We start from the raw sequence: 20,195 nt of genomic DNA on the forward strand, positions 1-20,195 counted from the left end.
CTTTTGAATGAATTATTATTATGCCAAACTAAGGTTGAGTCATGACTGTACTTTCTTAAGATAAAATATATGGGAGTGTTTGCTTTTTAAGTAGATGCAAAAGTTGAAAACATGTCTTTATATGAAATAAAAGTTTGACTGTTGGATCGAGTTTTCAATTATTATAATCCACATTTTGTTACAGTAAAATTATTTGAAAACTCTCATTATATTATCTACCGTGTTTACTATTTTTGTAGCCATTCTTTCTTTTCATTTGTAATCCAGATTAAAATAGTTTGCACCCAAGACACAGGCTATTATAATTTAGATTAAAATAGTCTTCCCTTCACGTTAAACACATATTATTATAGCCTACTAAATATAATAATCAATTCAGTTCTCCAAACAACCCTTATATCTGTATGTGATGCAAAATTTATGTCGTCGATATTTCTTTATGGTAATGAATTTTGATATCAATATGAAGGATGGATCGACGTTTTTATTAAATTATAGAAAAATGGATAAAACCTATAACAAAAATATCAACTATTTATAGAGAGTGAAGTGCACTTATTTTTGTTAATTTAAATATTTATTTATTTTTAGTTTTTCTTTCTAGAAATATCTATGGGTGTAATCATGGTAAGAAAGGCTATTATATTTTAGTGGGAAAATGAATGTGTATATCCTTTTAACTTTGAGGTTACGTGGTGATTTAAATTTTTAACTAATAATTATCATGGATTAAAAATCACTTTTAGTCCCTAAACATTTATATAATTAACAATTTAGTCCTTAAACTTTGATTTATAACAATTTAGTCCCTATATTTTTAATTTTGTAATAATTTAGTCCTGAACTTTGCTATGTAACAATCTAGTTTTTGAACTTTAAAATTTATGACGATTTAGTCTATATTGTAGAAATTAATGTTAAGATTTAATGAGATTTCATGCATAAATAAACTGTTAAACTAATTAGAAACTTAGATTGTGTTTGGAACAAGAATTATCCTAAGACTATAATAACCACTCTTGCTATAGTAAATTTAGCTATAGTAAATGCTATAGTAAATATTTTTTGTTTTCCAATTAGCTACAGTCAGTACTATTTCAAAACTCTTATTTGCTACAGTTTTTTTATGATGGGAAACTACCTGAGATTTTCAGCACAATAGAAAGGAATGTTGTAACCAAGGTGGTATAGTAGATGCTATCACACGTACAATCATACTCAATCCGATGGAATTGTTTGATCTTAATGGAGATCTATAATTTCGAACGACATCTGTCATGCTTAGGCCCCTTCTTCCCTTTCCTAATGAAGGAGTCCACCACCTGTCTGACTGTTTTCTTCTCAAACTAAAATAGTTTACACCTCAAACATATACTATTATAACCCAAACTAAAATAATCTATACCCCAAACAAAAACTATTATAACCCAACTATAATAACCAATTCCTTACCCCAAACGTCCCCTTCATATTTTTACAAAATACAAAGTTTACATCATTAAGCATTAAAAATTGACATCTAATTCAGATGATTTTTTCTTTTTTTTTTTTTTTTACGTTAGGGGCTAAATTGCTACAATGTCGAAAGTACAAATGATTAAATTGTTATATACTAAAGTTCAGGGATTAAATTGTTGTAAAATTGAAAATATAAAGATTAAATCGTTACAAACCAAAGTTGATGAACTAAATTGTTACTCAGGAATAAAAAATGTCTTTTAACCTTATCATGATTTAGAGAGAATGAGAAGACAAAATAGAGTTTTTGAGAAATAGATCTAAATGTGGATTTGGGCATGATAGGTAGGCTAAGCTAAGAGAATGAGGAGATTATTATGTGAATAAAGCCCAACACAAGCCAAGCCCACTCCAGTCCCCAAAAATCCATAAAAGTATATATATATTTTTTTAATTTTAAAAAAGAAGAAGTAACAATTAGATAAATTATAAAATTTAATTGGTCATTTTAAAAAATCGCAATACAACTTTGCTTTGCTACGGAAAAAATAACCAATCATTATATTTAACATTTAACTAAACTAATTTAACTGTGAAGCAAAATCAAGTCTAAGAACATTATTTTTACTCTCACATTTCTTTTTTTATTATCTAATTTTATTAATAATTTAAAAAATCAAAACAAATTTTAAGAACTAAAAAAGTTGTTTTTGTTTTTGGACTTTGGCTAAGAATTCAACCATTGTACAGAAAAGTGCAAATCATGGTAAGATTTGTATATAAAATAGATTTAATTTTCAAAAACAAAAATAAAAAATCAAATAATTACCGAACGGGCCTAAAATACTTTAAAGACGATTTCAACATTGAATTAGAACACTAACAAAGTTAGCTAACAGAAAATCTAGAATTACTGAGTAATTAAGCAAAATCTTAAATTCAAATTATTGGATGAGAACTACTGATAATTTTGAATTTTAATTGGTTCCTGAAGTTTTAAATTTGTAAATATNCTCTGAGTTCATAATAACAACTTAAATCTCTATAGTGAATTTTTTAATAAAAAAAAATATATACATGTTGATCAATAAATAAAAAGTAATACTTAATATAGATGAGATTTTTTTATGATAAAGATTACCTGTTACAAATTTCACAATATAAAGATTAAATTATTATTCGCTGGAATTCAGAAATTAATTTTTATTTGTGTGGCAGAGGAATAAATCATTAGAAGTTAAAAGTATATCAAATAAATCGTTACCGTTACCATTATAGTTGGACTAAACGGTTGTTTTCCCTTATCTTAATGGGAAATTGTGAGAAATAACATATTTGACTTTTCATCCTATAAAACTAGCACTTTTTTTAAAACATATTCAAATAGTTTTTCCCTCCAGGGATCGACCATCGAGCTTAGTTTTAAAACATTTTTTTTGTAACTTATCGATTGTTTTGGCCCTTTTGTGCCTTTCTCTCATACATCTCCGTAGATTAAAGAAATTCTAATAATTTTTCGAAATATTATATAATATACCCAAATCTTATATATTTTCAAATTTTCTCCACATTCGATAATCTTTACTAAATATTACATCAAAATCTTAAATAATTAATACTGAGATTTTATATATTTTCCACATTTTACCTAATATTTTTTGCAAAATTTAATCTTCCATACAATTTTAAAAGCAAAATGAAATCATCCATGTGAAAAAAAATCTAATTCATTTGAAATTTAAAAATTTGGAAACATAAATTGCCAAAAGTTACGTTATAATTGAATATAATATTTGGTAAAGATAAATGAATTTAGATAAAATTTGAAAATATATAAGATTTGGTGTAAGATTTAGGTAGATCCTGTCACACCCATCTCAGATTACCTTCTTAACCTAGAAAGAGGCGTGAAGACATACACCCGCTACCCATCTTAACTCCTTAACCCTGCTTACATAGCATCTGTGGTACCTGATTAATAGTTTATATACACGTCCAACTAACCTCTGCAACATACAACATAACTAAATATAGATATACATCACATATATATGCGTACAAGCCAAAAATAATTTACACAAGATGTATAGTAAAGGTTCCACCTAGGATACTACCCTTGACCCTTAGTATGTACATGATGGGCTACTCCTTAATTAAAACATGATTAACCATCTAAACTTCTTTTACTTCTGTTCCTCTTTAGAGGCCATTTGGATTGAGGTTTTCTCAAAACCCAGGAATTAAGGATGTCTGAGAATTATATGTCTGGAAATAAAATTACTAGGAATCAAGGATGACTATGTTTGGTTGTGCATGGGAAAATAATGTATGAGAATAGTATGTGTGGTAATAGTATGCGGGAATTAAAAAAAATTGAGATTGTGAAAACAAATCCAAACGATCGTTTACAAAATACTATACGATCGCTTATATTATCTACACGATCGTTGAGTTTGCTACATGATCGCTAAGTAACAAATTTCTATACGATCGCCTATCAAATGTTATACGATCACTTACCAAATGCTACATGATTGCTGAGCTCGGCTACACGATCGTTGAGTAACGATCGCATACCCAATGCTATACGATCGCTTACCAAATGCTACACGATCGCTTAAATTATCTACACGATTGTTGAGTAACAAAATGTTATACGATCGCCTACCCAATGCTATACGATCACCTACCAAATGCTATACAATCGCTTACCAAATGCTACACGATCGCTTAAATTATCTATACGATCGTTTAGCTCTGCTACACGATCGTTAAGTAATAAAATGTTATACGATCGTCTACCCAATGTTATACGATCGCCTACCAAATGTTATACGATCACTTATCAAATGCTACACGATCGCTTAAATTATCTACATGATTGCTGAGTAACAAAATGTTATATGATCGCCTACCCAATGCTATACGATCGCTTACCAAATGCTACATGATCACTGAGCTCGGCTACACGATCGTTGAGTAACAAAATGCTATATGATCGCCTACTCAATGCTATACAATCGCCTACCCAATGCTACACGATCACTTACTAAATGCTACACGATCGCTGAGTAATAAAATGCTATACGATTTCACAGTTGGAAGGAAGGAAAATCGTGGTAGGAAGCGGAAGAAGAAATGAAAACCCACACTTCTCAATGGGTATGCAATTTCTTCATTTTTGTGGGTAAAAGATACCTAGAAATTGCCTTTTCCAAGATAAATAAACAAATCCCACCAACCAAACATGGGTTTTGTAAACCTATTCCCATTCCTACCCTCTTTTCCCTCCAACCAAATGGCCCTTTAGACTTTGAACTTTGTGTAGCAGATTAGCAGATTAACTAGGTTCTGGGGAGTTGACCACTACCTAGGAAAAATAAAAAAACTGAAAAGGGTGAACTAAAATGCTTAGTGAGTGACTTCTTATAAAATCTACTTGCAAAACATAATATAAAACGTCAGCCTTAGAAATAAAATGCATTCCTATATCTTAGGATTGGGAATTAACTTAAATCATTAAGCATACAAAATCATGTGAGTATTTTCAAAACCCCTAAAAGTTCAAACAACGTCATTTTATTTAAAAGCCATCGTTCTCTAGCCTTAATTGAAGGAAAACCCTTTTGTTCGATCGCTCAACGTCGAAATTCTTAGTTGATGTAAAGGAATCTCGATACAATCAACGTCGATAACATAGAATCTACATGTACGTGGTCAAGCCCTAAAGGCTACTCATATGTCCTAGATACCATCATCCCTTAGGTATTAGGGGATCCAGATGCCTTTATACCTTCAGTATCAAGTTTTCTCAATAAAACATCGTAAAACTTAGTTTTAAGTTAAGATTAAATATTCTTAAGCATAAAGCATTCTGTTAGGAATATATATCACAAGCATAGAAATTATGGGAAAATTCAAGGAATGCTAGCTATCACATGGTTTCAATCAGTTAAACTCAAATATGCTTCATAATCCTCATAAAAAATTCATCATAATTAGGCTTTAAGACTTGCTTTAGAAGCTAAAAAGGCATACTTAAAAACTTATAGTAAAACTTAAAAGCATGTCTCATTTACATCAAACTTCCAAATCTTTGAAAATAAAGGGACTATGCATTCACACACTAACTTTTATACTTAAGCATGCGTTGAAAAACTACTTAGAGGAACTCAAGTTCAGAAAAAGTAAGCATCATTGTAAAATAAGTATACATGCATTACAAATTCAATAAAACATATGCCTTAACTCATAGAAAACAATTCGAGTTCAACTTAATGAAAACTAGTCATTCACTATCTTAGGTTACTTTCTCAAAGGATTGAAGGCTTCCCCTATTTGTGTCTGCCCTATGACAAGAATAGGTACCTATGGTTAAACTCACTAGCTTTCTTTTGAGGTTAACTTTAACATTCAAGCTTAAGATCACATTTAGAAATTCTTCCCAACTTCCCAACGCCTAACCTAGCTCAACGCATCACCAACACTTAACCAAAATTACCTTGCAACTTGGTTGATGGGTGGCAACACGTACACGGATGCTCAAGTAGGTGTTAGGACACACTCAATATGCCTAGGTGTTAGGCGCTTGCTAACGCAGCCCTTTGCACATCACAACCGTGGTCTCTTCTTTTGCGCGACCTCACACTCACACTCACATGCACACACCTCAACCAACACTTACCTACTCCCACACACGTCCTTGCCAACACGCACTCTCGCCCAAGCATAACCTCAACCGACCAGCTGCTTACTTATCTTTGGGTTGCAGTTGCCTGGTTATTAATCCTTCAGATTTTCAAGTTCAATTTTCAGCTTTAATAACCCAATTTCTAGATAATATTTCACAAAACTTCCTTCTAAGAACTTGTTCCTAAACATCTTAACTCTCTTATCAAAAAATTTGAGCATCAGATTCCTCTTGATGAGCTCGAAATCCTTCAATATTTCTAACCTGCCCAAGTAATTCAAGAATTTGGAACACTTGTGGAATTCTTCAATTTTGTATAAGACCGATCAATCTTCCTAAACCTTTCAACTCTCTTACCATAAAATTTGAGCATCAACTCCCATCTGTAAGAATCTCCTTCTAGCAACCATAGATCATCTTCAACACTGATCAATCTTCAATTTGGCAGTATTTCTTTCTCCTTTGCACGAGTAATTTGGGCAAACCAAGCTTTCTCTTTACAACATCCTTTTATACTAAGGGATGCATGATCAGATGGCTTATTAGAGTGACATCTAGGCCACTAATTTTTTCTTAAGGCCCTAATCATGCCACTTAACCCACTAACCAAGTGATTAAGCTAGTTGATTAAGCCTTACACTAAAGAAAGCTAGCGTCCTTCCAAGCCCTTTCTCTCAACTAATGTCTATACCAACCAACGCCCTAATCGCTTTGCCTTAGACACGTGCATTTAGGTTTTTCGCTCATCAATGCCTTAAATAGCCTTTAAAGACATGCCTTAGCGCCCCTCATGCCACCACCTAGTCATCTTGCCTAGCCATTGCAATCGCCATGCCTCATGCCTTGTCCCGTGCCTACCCTAACCTATTTAGAATCACCTTGTGCCCCTCCAAGGCACGCTGCTCACCCATGCCAACGCCTAGGCATTGGGCAGCCACCTCTCTTCTCGGGCAATGCCCAACAAGCTCATGCCCACTCACATGCCTTGGCGCCTCATAAGCACTCACCATGGGCACTTGGTGGCTCGTGTGACATCCATCTTAGGCCATGCTAACCTCCCTTGAAGCTATCGCCTACTTCTTCTCATCCACACCATGTCCACGCCTTTGTAGCCATCTAGCCTCTCGCATAGGCCTTCACCCCCACGCCTCATTGATACACTTAGCCAATTTTTCTTCTTGGCTCCTTTGATATTTGAAATGGCATGACTCTAACCTCTACAAGTCTCCCAATCTTTCTTTTAAATGCCAATACTATTGGAGTTGATGCCCTAAATCTCATAGGTTCCTGTAGTTTGTAAACACTTGCATGAACAAACATTTTGTGATTTATAATATATGATATTTTATTCACTTTAGTTTATGAAATATTTGATATTTTAGTTGCATTAACCACAAACCAATAAATTAAGATTCATGGTTATCGTTGTAACTTAAACATGTATGTGGAGACTGTTGGGGTTGATACCCTAAAGTCTCGTGTTCTGTAGTTTGTAAACAGTTTGTATGAACACTTGTGTTGTATAATATATGATATTTTACTTCATATCTTGATTTTGCTCAATTGCATTTTTATTTGCTTTACCACAAACCAATAAACATAAAATCCCTGATTATCTGTATGTAACTCAAGCATGTATGTGGTGACATACAAGTGGATCATGTCTTGAGAGATAACCAAATTGGTCTGTAGTATATGGATATAGGAGGGAAATCTTATCCTGGTAATGCTGCGGATACGGCCCATTTTGTGGAATGGTCACAAGTGTTGTGGCTAGTCACAGATGGTCTGATCCTGATCATTCGTGTTAGGGACATGCGAGCAGGGGCGTCCTATACAAAGAGTTTGTATAAGACCTACTCACGAAGTGTTAACGTCTTGTTATATAACACCGTTAATGACAGAGACTTCACTTCACTAGGATGACCATAGGTAGCATAACCTCAATCCTGACTGAGTTGGGAACTCCTGCCATTGAAGGTGGTTCTTTGATTTTTATGGGTGCGAGTGGCCAGATCGCTGATTCAAACCTACCATTTTGGGGATTCGTCTAATTTGGGAGCTGGGAACTCGGCTACCAAGATGGAATTCACTCCTTCCCCGAGGCAGGGGTAAGTAGATAGAATAGCTCCCTTAAGGGCTGATTCTAGGCTTGAACGATGTGGTGCCACACACCTTCTCTTGGCCCAAGAGGTGTTCACACATAGTTGGACTATGTTGTATTGTTCATTAGAGGAATCAGTGGTACTTAATGAGTGAGATATAACTATAGGGGCAAAATGGTAATTTGGACCAACTGTACTTACGAGCATTTGTGAAGGGTCATCGTACTCATGATTGGTTATATCTGATGGACACAAAAATATATCTGTGGTAAGAGAGTTCAGCTGTTGGTCTTTAGTAGAATGCCTGACAGTTAACGAATGGTGGATCTCGTGGCTAAAGAGTTTAGTCAGCTATTCACGGACTATTGGAGCTTCGAGCCACAGGTTCATTAGATCCCCTAGGTAGCTTGGATAAAGTCAAGAATCAGTGTTTAGGTTAATTTGAAATGTTCAAATTGACAAAAGGAAGTTCTATTATACATGATATAATTAGACTGGTTAATTATATATGATATAATTAGCTAAATGTATGAGATACATTATTTTGGAGAAAATTAGATATAAATATGATTTATATCAAGTAGAGAAGAAATTACTATAGTAGATATGTGATATCAAACTATAAGGTAAAAATATAATATGTGTTGGGGTTTGTACCCTAAAGTCTCGTGTCTAGTAGTTTGTAAACAACTTTGTACGAACACTTGTGATAAATGATATTTACTTCACTACTTGACTTTGCACATTTAGATTTTACCATAAACCAATAAACATAAAATCTCTGGTTATCTGTATATGACTCAAGCATGTATGTGGTGACATACAAGTAGATCATGTCTTGAGTGATAACCAAAATGGTCTGTAGTATATGGATATAGGAGGGAAACCTTATCCTGGTAACGCTATGGATGCGGCCCGCTTTGTGGAATGCTCACAAGTATTGTAACTTGTCACAGATGATCTGATCTTGATCATTCGTGTAGGGGACATGCGAGTGGGGGCGTCCTATACAAAGAGTTTGTATAAGACCTGACCACAAAATGTTAACGTCTCGTTATATAACACCGTTCATAACTGAGACTTCACTTCACTAGGATGACCATAGGTAACATGACCTCAATCCTGAGTGAGTTGGGAACTCCTACCATTGAGGGCGGTCCTTTGATTTGCATGGGTGCGAGAGGCCAAAACACTGACTCAAACCTACATTTTAGGGATTCATTTGATTTGAGAGCTGGGAACTCAACTACACAATATGGAATTCACTCATTCCCCGAGTCAGAGGTAAGTAGATAGATAGCTCCTTTAAGGGCTGATTCCAGGGCTTGAACGATGTGGCGCCACACACCTTCTCATGGCCTGAGATGTGTTCACACATAGTAGGACTATGTTGTATCGTTCATTAGAGGGATCAGCGGTACTTAAGGAGGAAGATGTAATTACAGGGGCAAAACGGTAAATTGGCCTACTGTAATTACGAGCATCTGTGAAGGGTCATCGTACTGATGATTGGTTATATCCAATGGACATAGAAATATATCTATGGCAAGAAGAGTTCAACTGTCGGTCTTTAGTGGAATATTTGGCAGTTAACGAATGGTGGATATCGTGACTAAAGGTTTAGTCAGCTATTCACGTACCGATGGAGCTTCGAGCTATAGGTTCATATGGTCCCCTTGGTAGCTTGGATATAAGTTGAGAGTCAGCTTTTCGGTCAATTTGAAATGTTCAAATTGACAAGAGGGAGTTCGATTATATATGATATAATTGAACGAGTTAATTAAATATGATATAATTAACTTTATGTATGAGATACATTAATTTGGAGGAAATTGGATATAAATATGATTTATATCTAGTAGAGGAAAAAATATTATAATTAATATTTGATATTAATTTATAATTTATGAATGCAATAAGATCACATTAATTGGACGGTTATAAAGGAAATGGGAAGGCGTCTCTTCGTTTAAAATAACGGATGAGTGCATTATAAATAGTAGACGGTATGTTGATCTCAGGGTGCGCGGGTATTGTGAAAAAGATAGTGTCATCGTTTAGAAAATCAGTGCCTATACGATAGGACTGCACGATCGCTTACATATACGATATTGCTAAGCGATCGCATACCGATTACACCGTCGCGTGCTATTACCTAAACGATCATTTACCTTTTTCCTAAGCAATCGTTTAGCTCCCGGTATTTACTAAACGATCGTATAGACGATCACTTTGTTTTTCCTACGCAATCGTTTTGGACGATCGCTCACCCTTTTCCTACACAGTCGTTTAGACAGTCATTTACCTTTTCCTATACGATCGTATACTTCACCTAAACGATCAAGCATCCTATCTATGCGATAGATGACCTCTTCTCCCACTTGTTTGATCGTTGTGTACGGTCGCTCTTCCTCCTTCCCTCTACCAAATCTGAACAAAGCCCACATTTTGGATTCTCACTTCAAGAATACTAAGGGCTCTAAGTAGTGTTGTCTTTTCCTTCTGTTCGAGTGGTGACTGTTCGAGGTAGACGGATGGGCTTCAGACTCGAGAAATCTTCATCTGGTATGATTTCTTGATCCCTTTAGCATTATAAAAGTATGTTTGAATGTATATGCGGTAAGTTTGTCACAATGAATTGGAAAGATCCACTTCCGCTTGTAGGTACTCTTGAATAAGAAATCCTTCAATATGATTATATTTATTATTTATTAATTGTTTAATTATATAATAATTAACCCAAAATCTCGCTCGGACATGCGTTAATGGGAACAGTGTCGGTTATTGTAATCGATGAATAAAAATGAAATTTGTTTTCATTTTGAAAGGTTCGGAAAAAGATCGAAGGTTGCGTTAGTGTGAAAACGTAAATGATCGCTTAAGTAAATCGAGAGCTTATACGATAGTCGCTCAGCGCCTAAACGATCGCATACCTCGTGCCTAGATGATCATCTACCTAGAGCCTAAACGATCGCACACTAAGTTATATACGATCTCTTAGCTTTTCTAAACGATCGTGTAGTTTGTCTTGTTTGTTAAACAATCACCTACCTTTTGCTAAGCGATCGCTCAGTAAAATCTACACGATCGTGTTGTCTCTTCTAAGCGATAAGCATCTTGCTATGCGATAGCTTTATTTTCTCTCCCACTTGCTTATCGTCTACACGATCTGTTCTTCCTTCTACCTCTATCAAACTCACCAAAGACCATGCTTTGGGTTCTCACTCCGAGAATACCTGGGGCTCTTTTCTGGCGTCCCCATTGCGTTCGTGAGTTTGCAGTTGTTCGTGCTGCTGTAGTCAACACATGTTGGGAGTTGGTTGATCGGGTAGAGGTCTTCCGCTGCATTGAGTTCCAAAGTTTGAAGACCATCTTCAACTGGGATGGGAACTCTCTCCCTTTTTATTTCTTGTTCAAAGCATGCCATTAATTACTGTTTGTTTTCATAACTATGTGTTTGAATGTATATGGTGTATTTCGGTCACGATGAAATTGGAGCGATCCGAACGCACTCATGAAACTCTTCGTTAAGAGATCCTTCAGAGACATACAAATGGATCATGTTTTAAGTAATAACCTAAAAGGTCTGTAGTATATGGATAAGGAGGGATACCTTATCCTGGTGACACCACGAGTATGGCCCGCTTTGTAGGCGTTACAAATGTTATAAAGTGTTATAAATGATCTGATTCTGATCATTCATATATTAGACATACGAGCGAAGATATTCTATATAAAGGAGTTTGTATAAGATCAAACCACAAAATGTTTAGTCTCGTTATATAAAGTCGTTCATAATTGAGACTTTCACTAGGCATGGGACTATAGGTAACATGATCTTAATCCTGAGTGAGTTGTGAACTCCTGCCTATGAGGGCGGTCATTTGATTTACATGGGTCAAAGTGGCCAGATCACTGATTCAACAAGCCTACCATTTTGGAGGATTCGTCTGATTGAGGAGTTGGAACTCTGCTACACAAGATGAAATTCACTCATTCCCTAAAGCAGGGGTAAGTAGATAAATTGCTCCCCTAAAGCAGGGGTATGTATGATAGACAGTGATATAATGGTTTCACAATAATTTGGGTTGTGTTAGAAAACTTACAATATTAGCACATTTCATACCTGGAAAGTCCACCTTTTCAGTAAATAAGTGGGCACAGATATACATGAAGGAGGTGGTGAAATTGCACGAAGTGCCTGTGTCCATCGTGTCGGACAGAGACCCTCATTTCACGACTAACTTTTGGAAGAGTCTTCAGGCAGCTTTGGGGACCTGGTTGGATTTCAGTACAGCTTTTCACCCACAGACTGATGGGCAGACAGGGTGATTAAATAAGATATTGGAAAACATGTTGCGTGCCTGTGCCATAAAGTTTTCAGGAAGCTGGGATACTCGCTTGCATCTGATGGAGTTTGCTTATAATAACAGCTACCAGTCCACTATTGGGATGTCACCATTTGAGGCCCTATATGGGAAGAGTTGCAAGTCTCCTATGTATTGGGATGAGGTGTGAGAGAGGAAATTGCTAGGACCTGAACTAGTGCAGACCACAAATGAGGCAATACAGAAGATCAGAGCTCGTATGCAAACAGCTCAGAGCAGACAGAAGAGTTATGCCGATGTGAGACGTAAGGACCTGGAATTTGAGACTGGTGTTAAAGTGTTCTTAAAAGTGGCACCCATGAAAGGTATTTTACGGTTTGGCAGGAAAGGGAAAATGAGTTCGAGATTCATTGGACCTTTCGAGGTCTTGGAAACGGAGTTGGCTCCGTAAGCTTACCGTTTGGCATTGCCCCAGTACTGTCTTCAGTTCATAATGTCCTTCCATGTTTCAATGCTGAGGAAGTATGTGACAGAACCGTCCCATAGTATGACTTCGAGCCCTTGTAGTTGAATGAAAACTTGAGCTACGAGGAGAAACCTGTAGAGATCCTCACCAGAGAGGTAAAGACATTGCGTCGCAGGGAAATTGCATTTGTGAAAGTCCTATGGGAGAATCACCAGTTCAAGAAGGCTACCTGGGAGCGAGAGGATGAGATGAAGTCCAGTACCCAGAGCTTTATGTACAGTGTTCAAGGACGAAAGTTCCTTGAGGAGTGAAGAATGTAACACCCCGCATTTTTTTTAGTATTAATGTAATTTCAGTAATTTTTATTATTTGAGGGCATTTTTTTTTTTTGGAATTTCGGACTTCAAATGTAATTGCGGAAAATTATTGGATTTGACGTTAAAATTATTCATTTGAAAAAAAATTAATAACATGAATTAATTTCGTTTTTGGGAAAGAAATGAAGTTAATAAAATAAAGTGGAATAGAGAAAATAATAAATAATTTATTTTATTTCCTTTTTAGTTATCATTATTCTTATATTCTTATTATTTTTTAAAAAAATTCTCCTTCTCTTTCGTCCCTCCACACTTCCGCGCCCTCTCCCGCCCCCGTCCCCCAAATATTCCCTGCTCGCCGCCGAACTCGCCCAGCCGCCTGTTCTCCTCAGCCCATCGTCCAGACCACCGCCGCCTGAGCCAAGTAGCCGGTCTCCACCGCTGTTCGTCGTCGATCTCGACCAGCCGGCCAGTCGCTCGTGCAGCGTCGCTGCCCCTCCACGGGCCGATCTCGCCAGCCGGTCAGAGTAGCGTCCGTTCTATTCCGCCGAGAGTCGTTCGCTCAGTTCTGAAGACGCCTTCGTCCGTTTGCATCGCCGGATCTCATCTCCGCTGCCGCCAGCCACGTTGTCAGTCGTTTCGCCATCAGTCTCCATTGTTCGTCTCTGGTTGGGTGAGTTGTGGTGTTTGTAAAGGTGTTTTAGAGGTATCTTGTATACCCACTTTCGATTGTCTCCAAATTGTTAACACCCATTGGATTTCGAATTTCAGATTCAAAAGACTTGGGCCTTGTGAGTCCATCAAGATTTGTGATCAATTGGTAAGTTTAGCAAGAGTATTGTTAATTTTGGGTTACCTTTTGGTTTAGTGTGGGTTTAATGTTTGGTTGGGTTTTAGACTTGGATTGAGACCCCTCAAATTGGCTTGTTTCTGCATTGAATTTTATGTTCGTGGCTAGAGTGAAGTGTCGATTTGGGCAAACACTTCGGATAAGTGTTTGGATGTATTAGTATGAATTTGTGATTTGGGCTACATTTTAGTGTTGGAATTAAATTCTGATGTTTGCTTTAGATTCAATTCAAGGTTCTTTTTAGGCAAGGAGAAGAATAAATTTGTTGGGATTGAGCTCAAACTCTCAAGTAAGTAATCTTACTACTGGAACTGCCCACGGGCCAGACACTAGATATATGCTAGTATAATAGATGAATATCAGGACAGAACGATAGCATGATAAACGGATAGTATAGTATGACCGATATATGTTCTTGTATGAGAATCCGAAAGACTTATTTGTGCACGTAGATACTTGCATGCTAGTAAGAGATGATACTTGATTCACCGAGGTTGTATTTGATATGAGAATATTATTGAGGCGTATATGCATGTTGCCATGATATTGAAGTGTATATGTATGTCATAAAACCATATTTTATATTGTGATAATTGTGATGTTAAGACTATGATAGTGTCTTTACTGATTAGTTAGATACTCACTAGGTATTGTGTTTCCTTCGGGATTCACCAAGGGTTGTGTTTCCTTCTCGATTCACCAAGGGTTGTGTTTCCTTCGGGATTCACAGAGGTAGTGGGCATACTTAACTATAGTAAGATAGAAACCAGTTTTTCATGTATGTATGTGTCCCATGAGGACTAGAGCAATTTTTATGTTTCGCCAGAGGTAGGCATCTAGAGAATATAGATGCCTACCCCGACCCCAGTAGTGGGATTAGTATTTTATACTCATTCTTTCTCATGTTGTTGTTTCAGGTAAAGGTAGAGATGCACTGGCGATTGACAAGCGAAATTCGTGATCGAGTCACTGGGACCAATTTTATGCTTCCACTCATGATATTTAGATTTCTTTTCATGTTTTTTTTCAACTTTCAGTTTTGTTGTTTGAAACTTACTATTAAGAATTGTTTTCAGACTTATTATTATCATTTATGATTTATGGGTACCCAATTATTTGTTTTTAATATTTGAATTTAATAAAGGACTTTTGAATTTACCTTATTTATTTAGCATTTATTTCAACATAAAAGGATGTCGTTTTAAGTTCCATGCATGCATATATTTAGTAGCGGCCTAACTTAAGTCCTACGGGTCGGATCGTTACAAAAATCCTCTTGATGAGCTTGAAATTCTTCAATCTTTCCAACCTGCCCGAGCAATCTAAGAACTTGGAAAACTTGTGAAATTCTTCAATTTTTTAGCTCCAATCTGTGGGAATTTCCTTCTAGCAGTCCTAGATCATCTTCATCACTGATCAATCTTCAATTTGGTAGCAGTTTTCCTCCTTTGCACGAGTTATTTAGGTAAATCAAGCTTCCTCTTTACAACCTTTTTTTATACTAAGGGATGCATGATCAGATGGCTTATTAGAGTGACACCTATGCCACTAATTTTTTCTTAAGATCCTAATCATGCCACTTAGCCCACTAATCAAGTTATTAAGTTGGTTGCTTAAGCCTTAATTATGCATAAGTTGGCGTCCTTCCAAGCCCTTTCTCTCAGCTAATGCCTACACCAACAAACGCCCCAATCGCTTTGTCTTAGACACTTGCATTTAGGCTTGCCGCTCATCAACATCTTAAATAACCTCTAAAGCATGCCTCAGTACCTCTCATACCAATGCCTAGTCATCTCGCCTAACCATTGTCATCGCCTTGCCTCATGTCTTGTCCCGCGCCTACACTAACCTCTCAACATCACTTGGCACCCCTCCAAGGCACGCGCTCGCCCATGCCAACGCCTAGGCCTTGGGAAGCCTCCTCTCTTCTTGGCCAATGCCCAACAAGCCCACGCTCATTCTCATGCGTTAGCGCCCCATAAACACTCACCATGGGCACTTAGTGGCTCGGCCACACTAACCTCCTTTGATGCCATCGCCTACTTATCCTCATCCACACCATGTCCATGCCTTGGTAGCCATCTAGCCTCTCACAAAGGCCTTCATCCCCACGCCTCATTGCTACACTTGGCCAATTTTGCTTTTTGGCTCCTTTGATGCTTGGTATGGCATGACTCTAACCTCTCTAAGTCTCTCAATCTTTCTTCTAAGTGCCAATACTTCTTATGGCATCCGAGAGCCTCAAATCTCACTCTTTAATCTTTCCTTCACTTTTTAGCCTAGCTCCATGCCTAGTTCCTTTGGTTTACATCTCTCAAGCTTTCACTAAATGTTGATTGTTCCATTCCTACCCGAGAGCCCCCTTTGCCTAGCACTTAGAATATTTTTCCTCTTAACACCTTTTCACATTCACACCACTTATAACATATTATGTAACTAAGCTGACAAGGTAAATATCATATAGCAATAGGCTTAAACATATAAGTTCTAGGGTTTACAGATCCCATAATATTTGAAAAGATTAGTAGAATATCAATATTAAATTTGGCTAGATGTACTAAGAAAGACCCAAAAGACCACAATTATCAGTTAGAAAAATTATTTTTTTAACTAGTTGATCTTGTCTGAAATGGACCAAAAAAAACTATTTGAACGAATTTACAAAAGGATATTAATTTTATGAGATGAAAACTTAAATGTACTATTTCCAATAACTTTCCTTTTTTAATTGTTAAACTAAAATAAACAACACAGGAAATATAATCAAAATTATTAAATTTTACTTAAAAACAGAATTAAATTATATTAAACAATTGAATGGAGACTATTAATTATTAAAAAGAAAAAGGCGAAAATATCCGTGGAAAAAACGCTAAGGAGGGCCCACAACAGTCGCGAGAATAAGGAACTGTACCAATCAGAAGCCGCGAGATTTAAAGGGTCCCACACTGAACGGTCTCCATAAATACTCTTTTTTTTTTCTTTTACTAATTTTCCTTCTTTATTTTATTTTATTTTATTTTATAAATTTTTTTGCAATTCTGTTTCTTCTCTCACAAGCCCTCATTACTGTGAGGGATTTTCTTCTTCGATCTTTGCTTTATCAGGTAATCTTGTTTCTGTATGTTTGCGCCATAATTTCGTTTCGATTTTCCATGGATTGATCTCATGGTAGTGATCTTTAGGTTTCCACTTTTAGGTTTTTCTCATGGCGTCCAAGCGGATCTTGAAGGAACTCAAGGATCTGCAGAGGGATCCTCCTACGTCTTGCAGTGCTGGTATTTTATTTCTCTTGTTATGATCTTTGTTCTTTTGCGTCTTTTCTGCTGGTTGAGATTGGATGATATTAGTTTTGATCTGGTTCAGAAGATTATGTTTGGTTGTGTAGAAACTGTGTTTGCAATTGCATGATGGCTTTAATTAGGATGTTTGTTGTTGGTTTTTTTTAGGAGTGTTTCTTTGTGCTATGATTGAGATTGAGTACTATTTATGGATTCTTATGAATTCCTTTGAAAGAAACACATTTCCTTTGAATTGACATAGATAATTAATAGTTATAGCCTAGCATCTGGGAAGTCTTACTAGAGATATATTTTTGTTTTACTCTTTTGAGAGGCGTTTTTTATATTCTTCTGAAACAAGATGTTTTAAACTTTTCAGTGAATGTCCATGTAAGTTGGTGTTGTCCTTCTTCGGCTAAATAACATGTTCTGGTTCCTTTCTCTATTGTTTAAAATCTTTATGTTGGTGAATGTTGACTGTGGTTGATGATAGGCTCAATACTTAGTCGTGGTTGAACTAGGCCACCTAAAAGAGGAAAGTTTTCAATCCCTCCAAATTTTTAAGAAGTTTGTAGATTTTATCAACCAATTCTAACATCCACTTATGGGAACGTTATAATTAAATAATTGTAAAACATAAGAGACTAAGTTGAAACTTTTTAAATAATAGGGGCTAAATTGTACAAACATCCTAACATTACAGACTATAATATAATCTTAGCATTTCCGAATGTAAAGAGTTAACAATTTTATCTGGAAGTTGCAAGTTTTCCTTTCTTGATACGTTCTGCGATTATCCCAGGTCCTGTAGCTGAAGATATGTTTCACTGGCAAGCAACCATAATGGGACCTCCAGACAGTCCCTATGCTGGTGGTGTTTTCCTTGTCACCATTCACTTCCCTCCAGACTACCCATTTAAGCCTCCCAAGGTAGTCGATTCCTAATTCGTTTTTTAGCTGTGTATTTTTATCACACTCCCATTTTCCTCCTCTTGACCATCACTAGCATTCACGAGTGTATTTGATTTTGATGAGCATCGGGCCTTAGGTTTCCCAATATATGCCAACCAAGGACCAATACTTATGTTATAAGCATTTCTACAAATATTTGTATGATCAACTCATGTCTATAGATGAATAGATGTCAGGCCATATACCTACCTACTTACATTCTAAATTCTGGTTCAGACTTCAGGCAAGGGTACTTAGGTCTGCCGACATGACCGATGATCTAAATTATGGAAAATAGTTGCTTCTCATTCTGAACCTTTTTTATCATCTTCCTATGGTACTGTAGAATCCACAATAACTTTTTTTTTTAATCTTTCAACTCATATAACATCAATTTTCAGGTAGCATTCCGAACAAAGGTATTCCACCCAAATATAAACAGCAACGGAAGCATTTGCCTGGACATATTGAAAGAGCAGTGGAGCCCTGCCCTAACCATTTCTAAGGTTTGGTTCCCTGAGCCATGAAATTCATTGAAGATCATAGTAAATTATACATCTAGCTCATTTCATGAAATATTAACTGCAAGTGCATCCACAAGATTCATTTTTAAGATAATGTAATTGTACGCTCCAATCAAATTGTTTCCATAAAAATCAGGGTGATGAATTATTATTTTACCGTCATGATCATTTAAATCAGATATGCAATTGTAGTTTACTTGCCTCTCTCAGGCTCAGTTGCAAGCTGGTAATTATATTGAATAATACACTAAATTGTTTATTTCATGTTCTTTTGATGAAGTTTTATGTTCTCTCTATCAATCAATTGTTGCATGATTGCATCCACTGCATTAGATTTCACACGTGCATGATGGACTTTGAGATAATAGATCGCTGCTTCAGATTTAGTGCAAATCTGATATAGTTTGAATTAATATGTTTGTTGCCTTGTTCTGTAATTTTGATTGGTGAACGTTTGGCCGTAAGTTTCTGTTGAATGGTTAGATTTTTCCTTTGTCAAGGTGTTGCTCTCGATCTGTTCTTTGTTAACGGATCCTAATCCCGACGATCCGTTGGTGCCAGAGATTGCTCATATGTACAAGACAGACAGGAACAAGTACGAAACCACTGCAAGGAGCTGGACCCAGAAGTATGCCATGGGGTAAATGGTGTATCCCAATCTCTAGCTTGTAATTTGGGAGTCTATTGTGATTTTAAATATATATATATATATCTGGCAATTTGTATGCAATTGTAATTCTGTTTCCATCCCCTCTGAAAAAGAAATGCACCAAATATTTGGTGCAACGATAGCTTTGTGAAAGAAGGTAAAGGCATGTTTTTCCCTTGTTGTTGTCCATGGATAATGTGAGCTCTGTTTAGGGTTTTGTATTGGAATGTAATTGTGCTGAATTCCTTGAACATCATCTCTCTTTTGTTTTCGAGTTCCGCCGCAGCTATGATAAGTGGCTATATTTCCAAAATGTGTTCTTAGAAAATTTTTGAAGACAATGTTTTGCTTAAAAATACGAAGGTGATCAGGATTGAACCTTCAACCTCGAGAAAGGTAATAATAGGTGTAAGTGTGATTTGGTTATTAGTTAGGGGTAAGCCGCATTGAATAATGTTTTGTTTGAATGAGTTGGGCCTTTAGAATTTCTTTGTTTGTTTCCCAGGAACGTGGGATTCGAACGTCCTTGATTGGTTTGCTGATGTATTTTCTATTCCCTAATCTCGTCGGATTCTA

At 36.3% G+C, this 20,195-nt stretch overlaps 1 protein-coding gene across 2 annotated transcripts; it reads left to right on the forward strand.

Moving 5' to 3' along the window:
• Positions 1-17,173: 17,173 nt before the first annotated feature.
• On the forward strand, positions 17,174-19,876 carry LOC120068375 (ubiquitin-conjugating enzyme E2 10). Of its 2 annotated transcripts, none has more exons than XM_039020121.1 (5): positions 17,174-17,321; positions 17,400-17,492; positions 18,298-18,425; positions 18,848-18,952; positions 19,471-19,876. In XM_039020121.1, exons 2-5 carry the CDS (start codon positions 17,423-17,425, stop codon positions 19,612-19,614), a joined length of 447 nt encoding a protein of 148 aa, XP_038876049.1. In that variant the 5' UTR covers positions 17,174-17,321; positions 17,400-17,422; the 3' UTR covers positions 19,615-19,876. The 2 variants fall into 2 exon arrangements, with proteins under 2 accessions (XP_038876049.1, XP_038876050.1); XM_039020122.1 differs by having other exon boundaries at positions 17,201-17,321; positions 17,414-17,492.
• Positions 19,877-20,195: the final 319 nt, after the last annotated feature.

This window comes from Benincasa hispida, chromosome 12 (genome assembly GCF_009727055.1).
Source record: "Benincasa hispida cultivar B227 chromosome 12, ASM972705v1, whole genome shotgun sequence".
Lineage (NCBI taxonomy): Eukaryota > Viridiplantae > Streptophyta > Magnoliopsida > Cucurbitales > Cucurbitaceae > Benincasa > Benincasa hispida.

Bases quoted from the DNA above. Each gene is read 5' to 3' on its own strand.
- LOC120068375 (XM_039020121.1), top strand. From the start codon at position 17,423: ATGGCGTCCAAGCGGATCTTGAAGGAACTCAAGGATCTGCAGAGGGAT. The intron at 17,493-18,297 runs GTATTTTATTTC...CGATTATCCCAG, and splicing joins TCCTACGTCTTGCAGTGCTG to GTCCTGTAGCTGAAGATATG. The intron at 18,426-18,847 runs GTAGTCGATTCC...ATCAATTTTCAG, and splicing joins ACCCATTTAAGCCTCCCAAG to GTAGCATTCCGAACAAAGGT.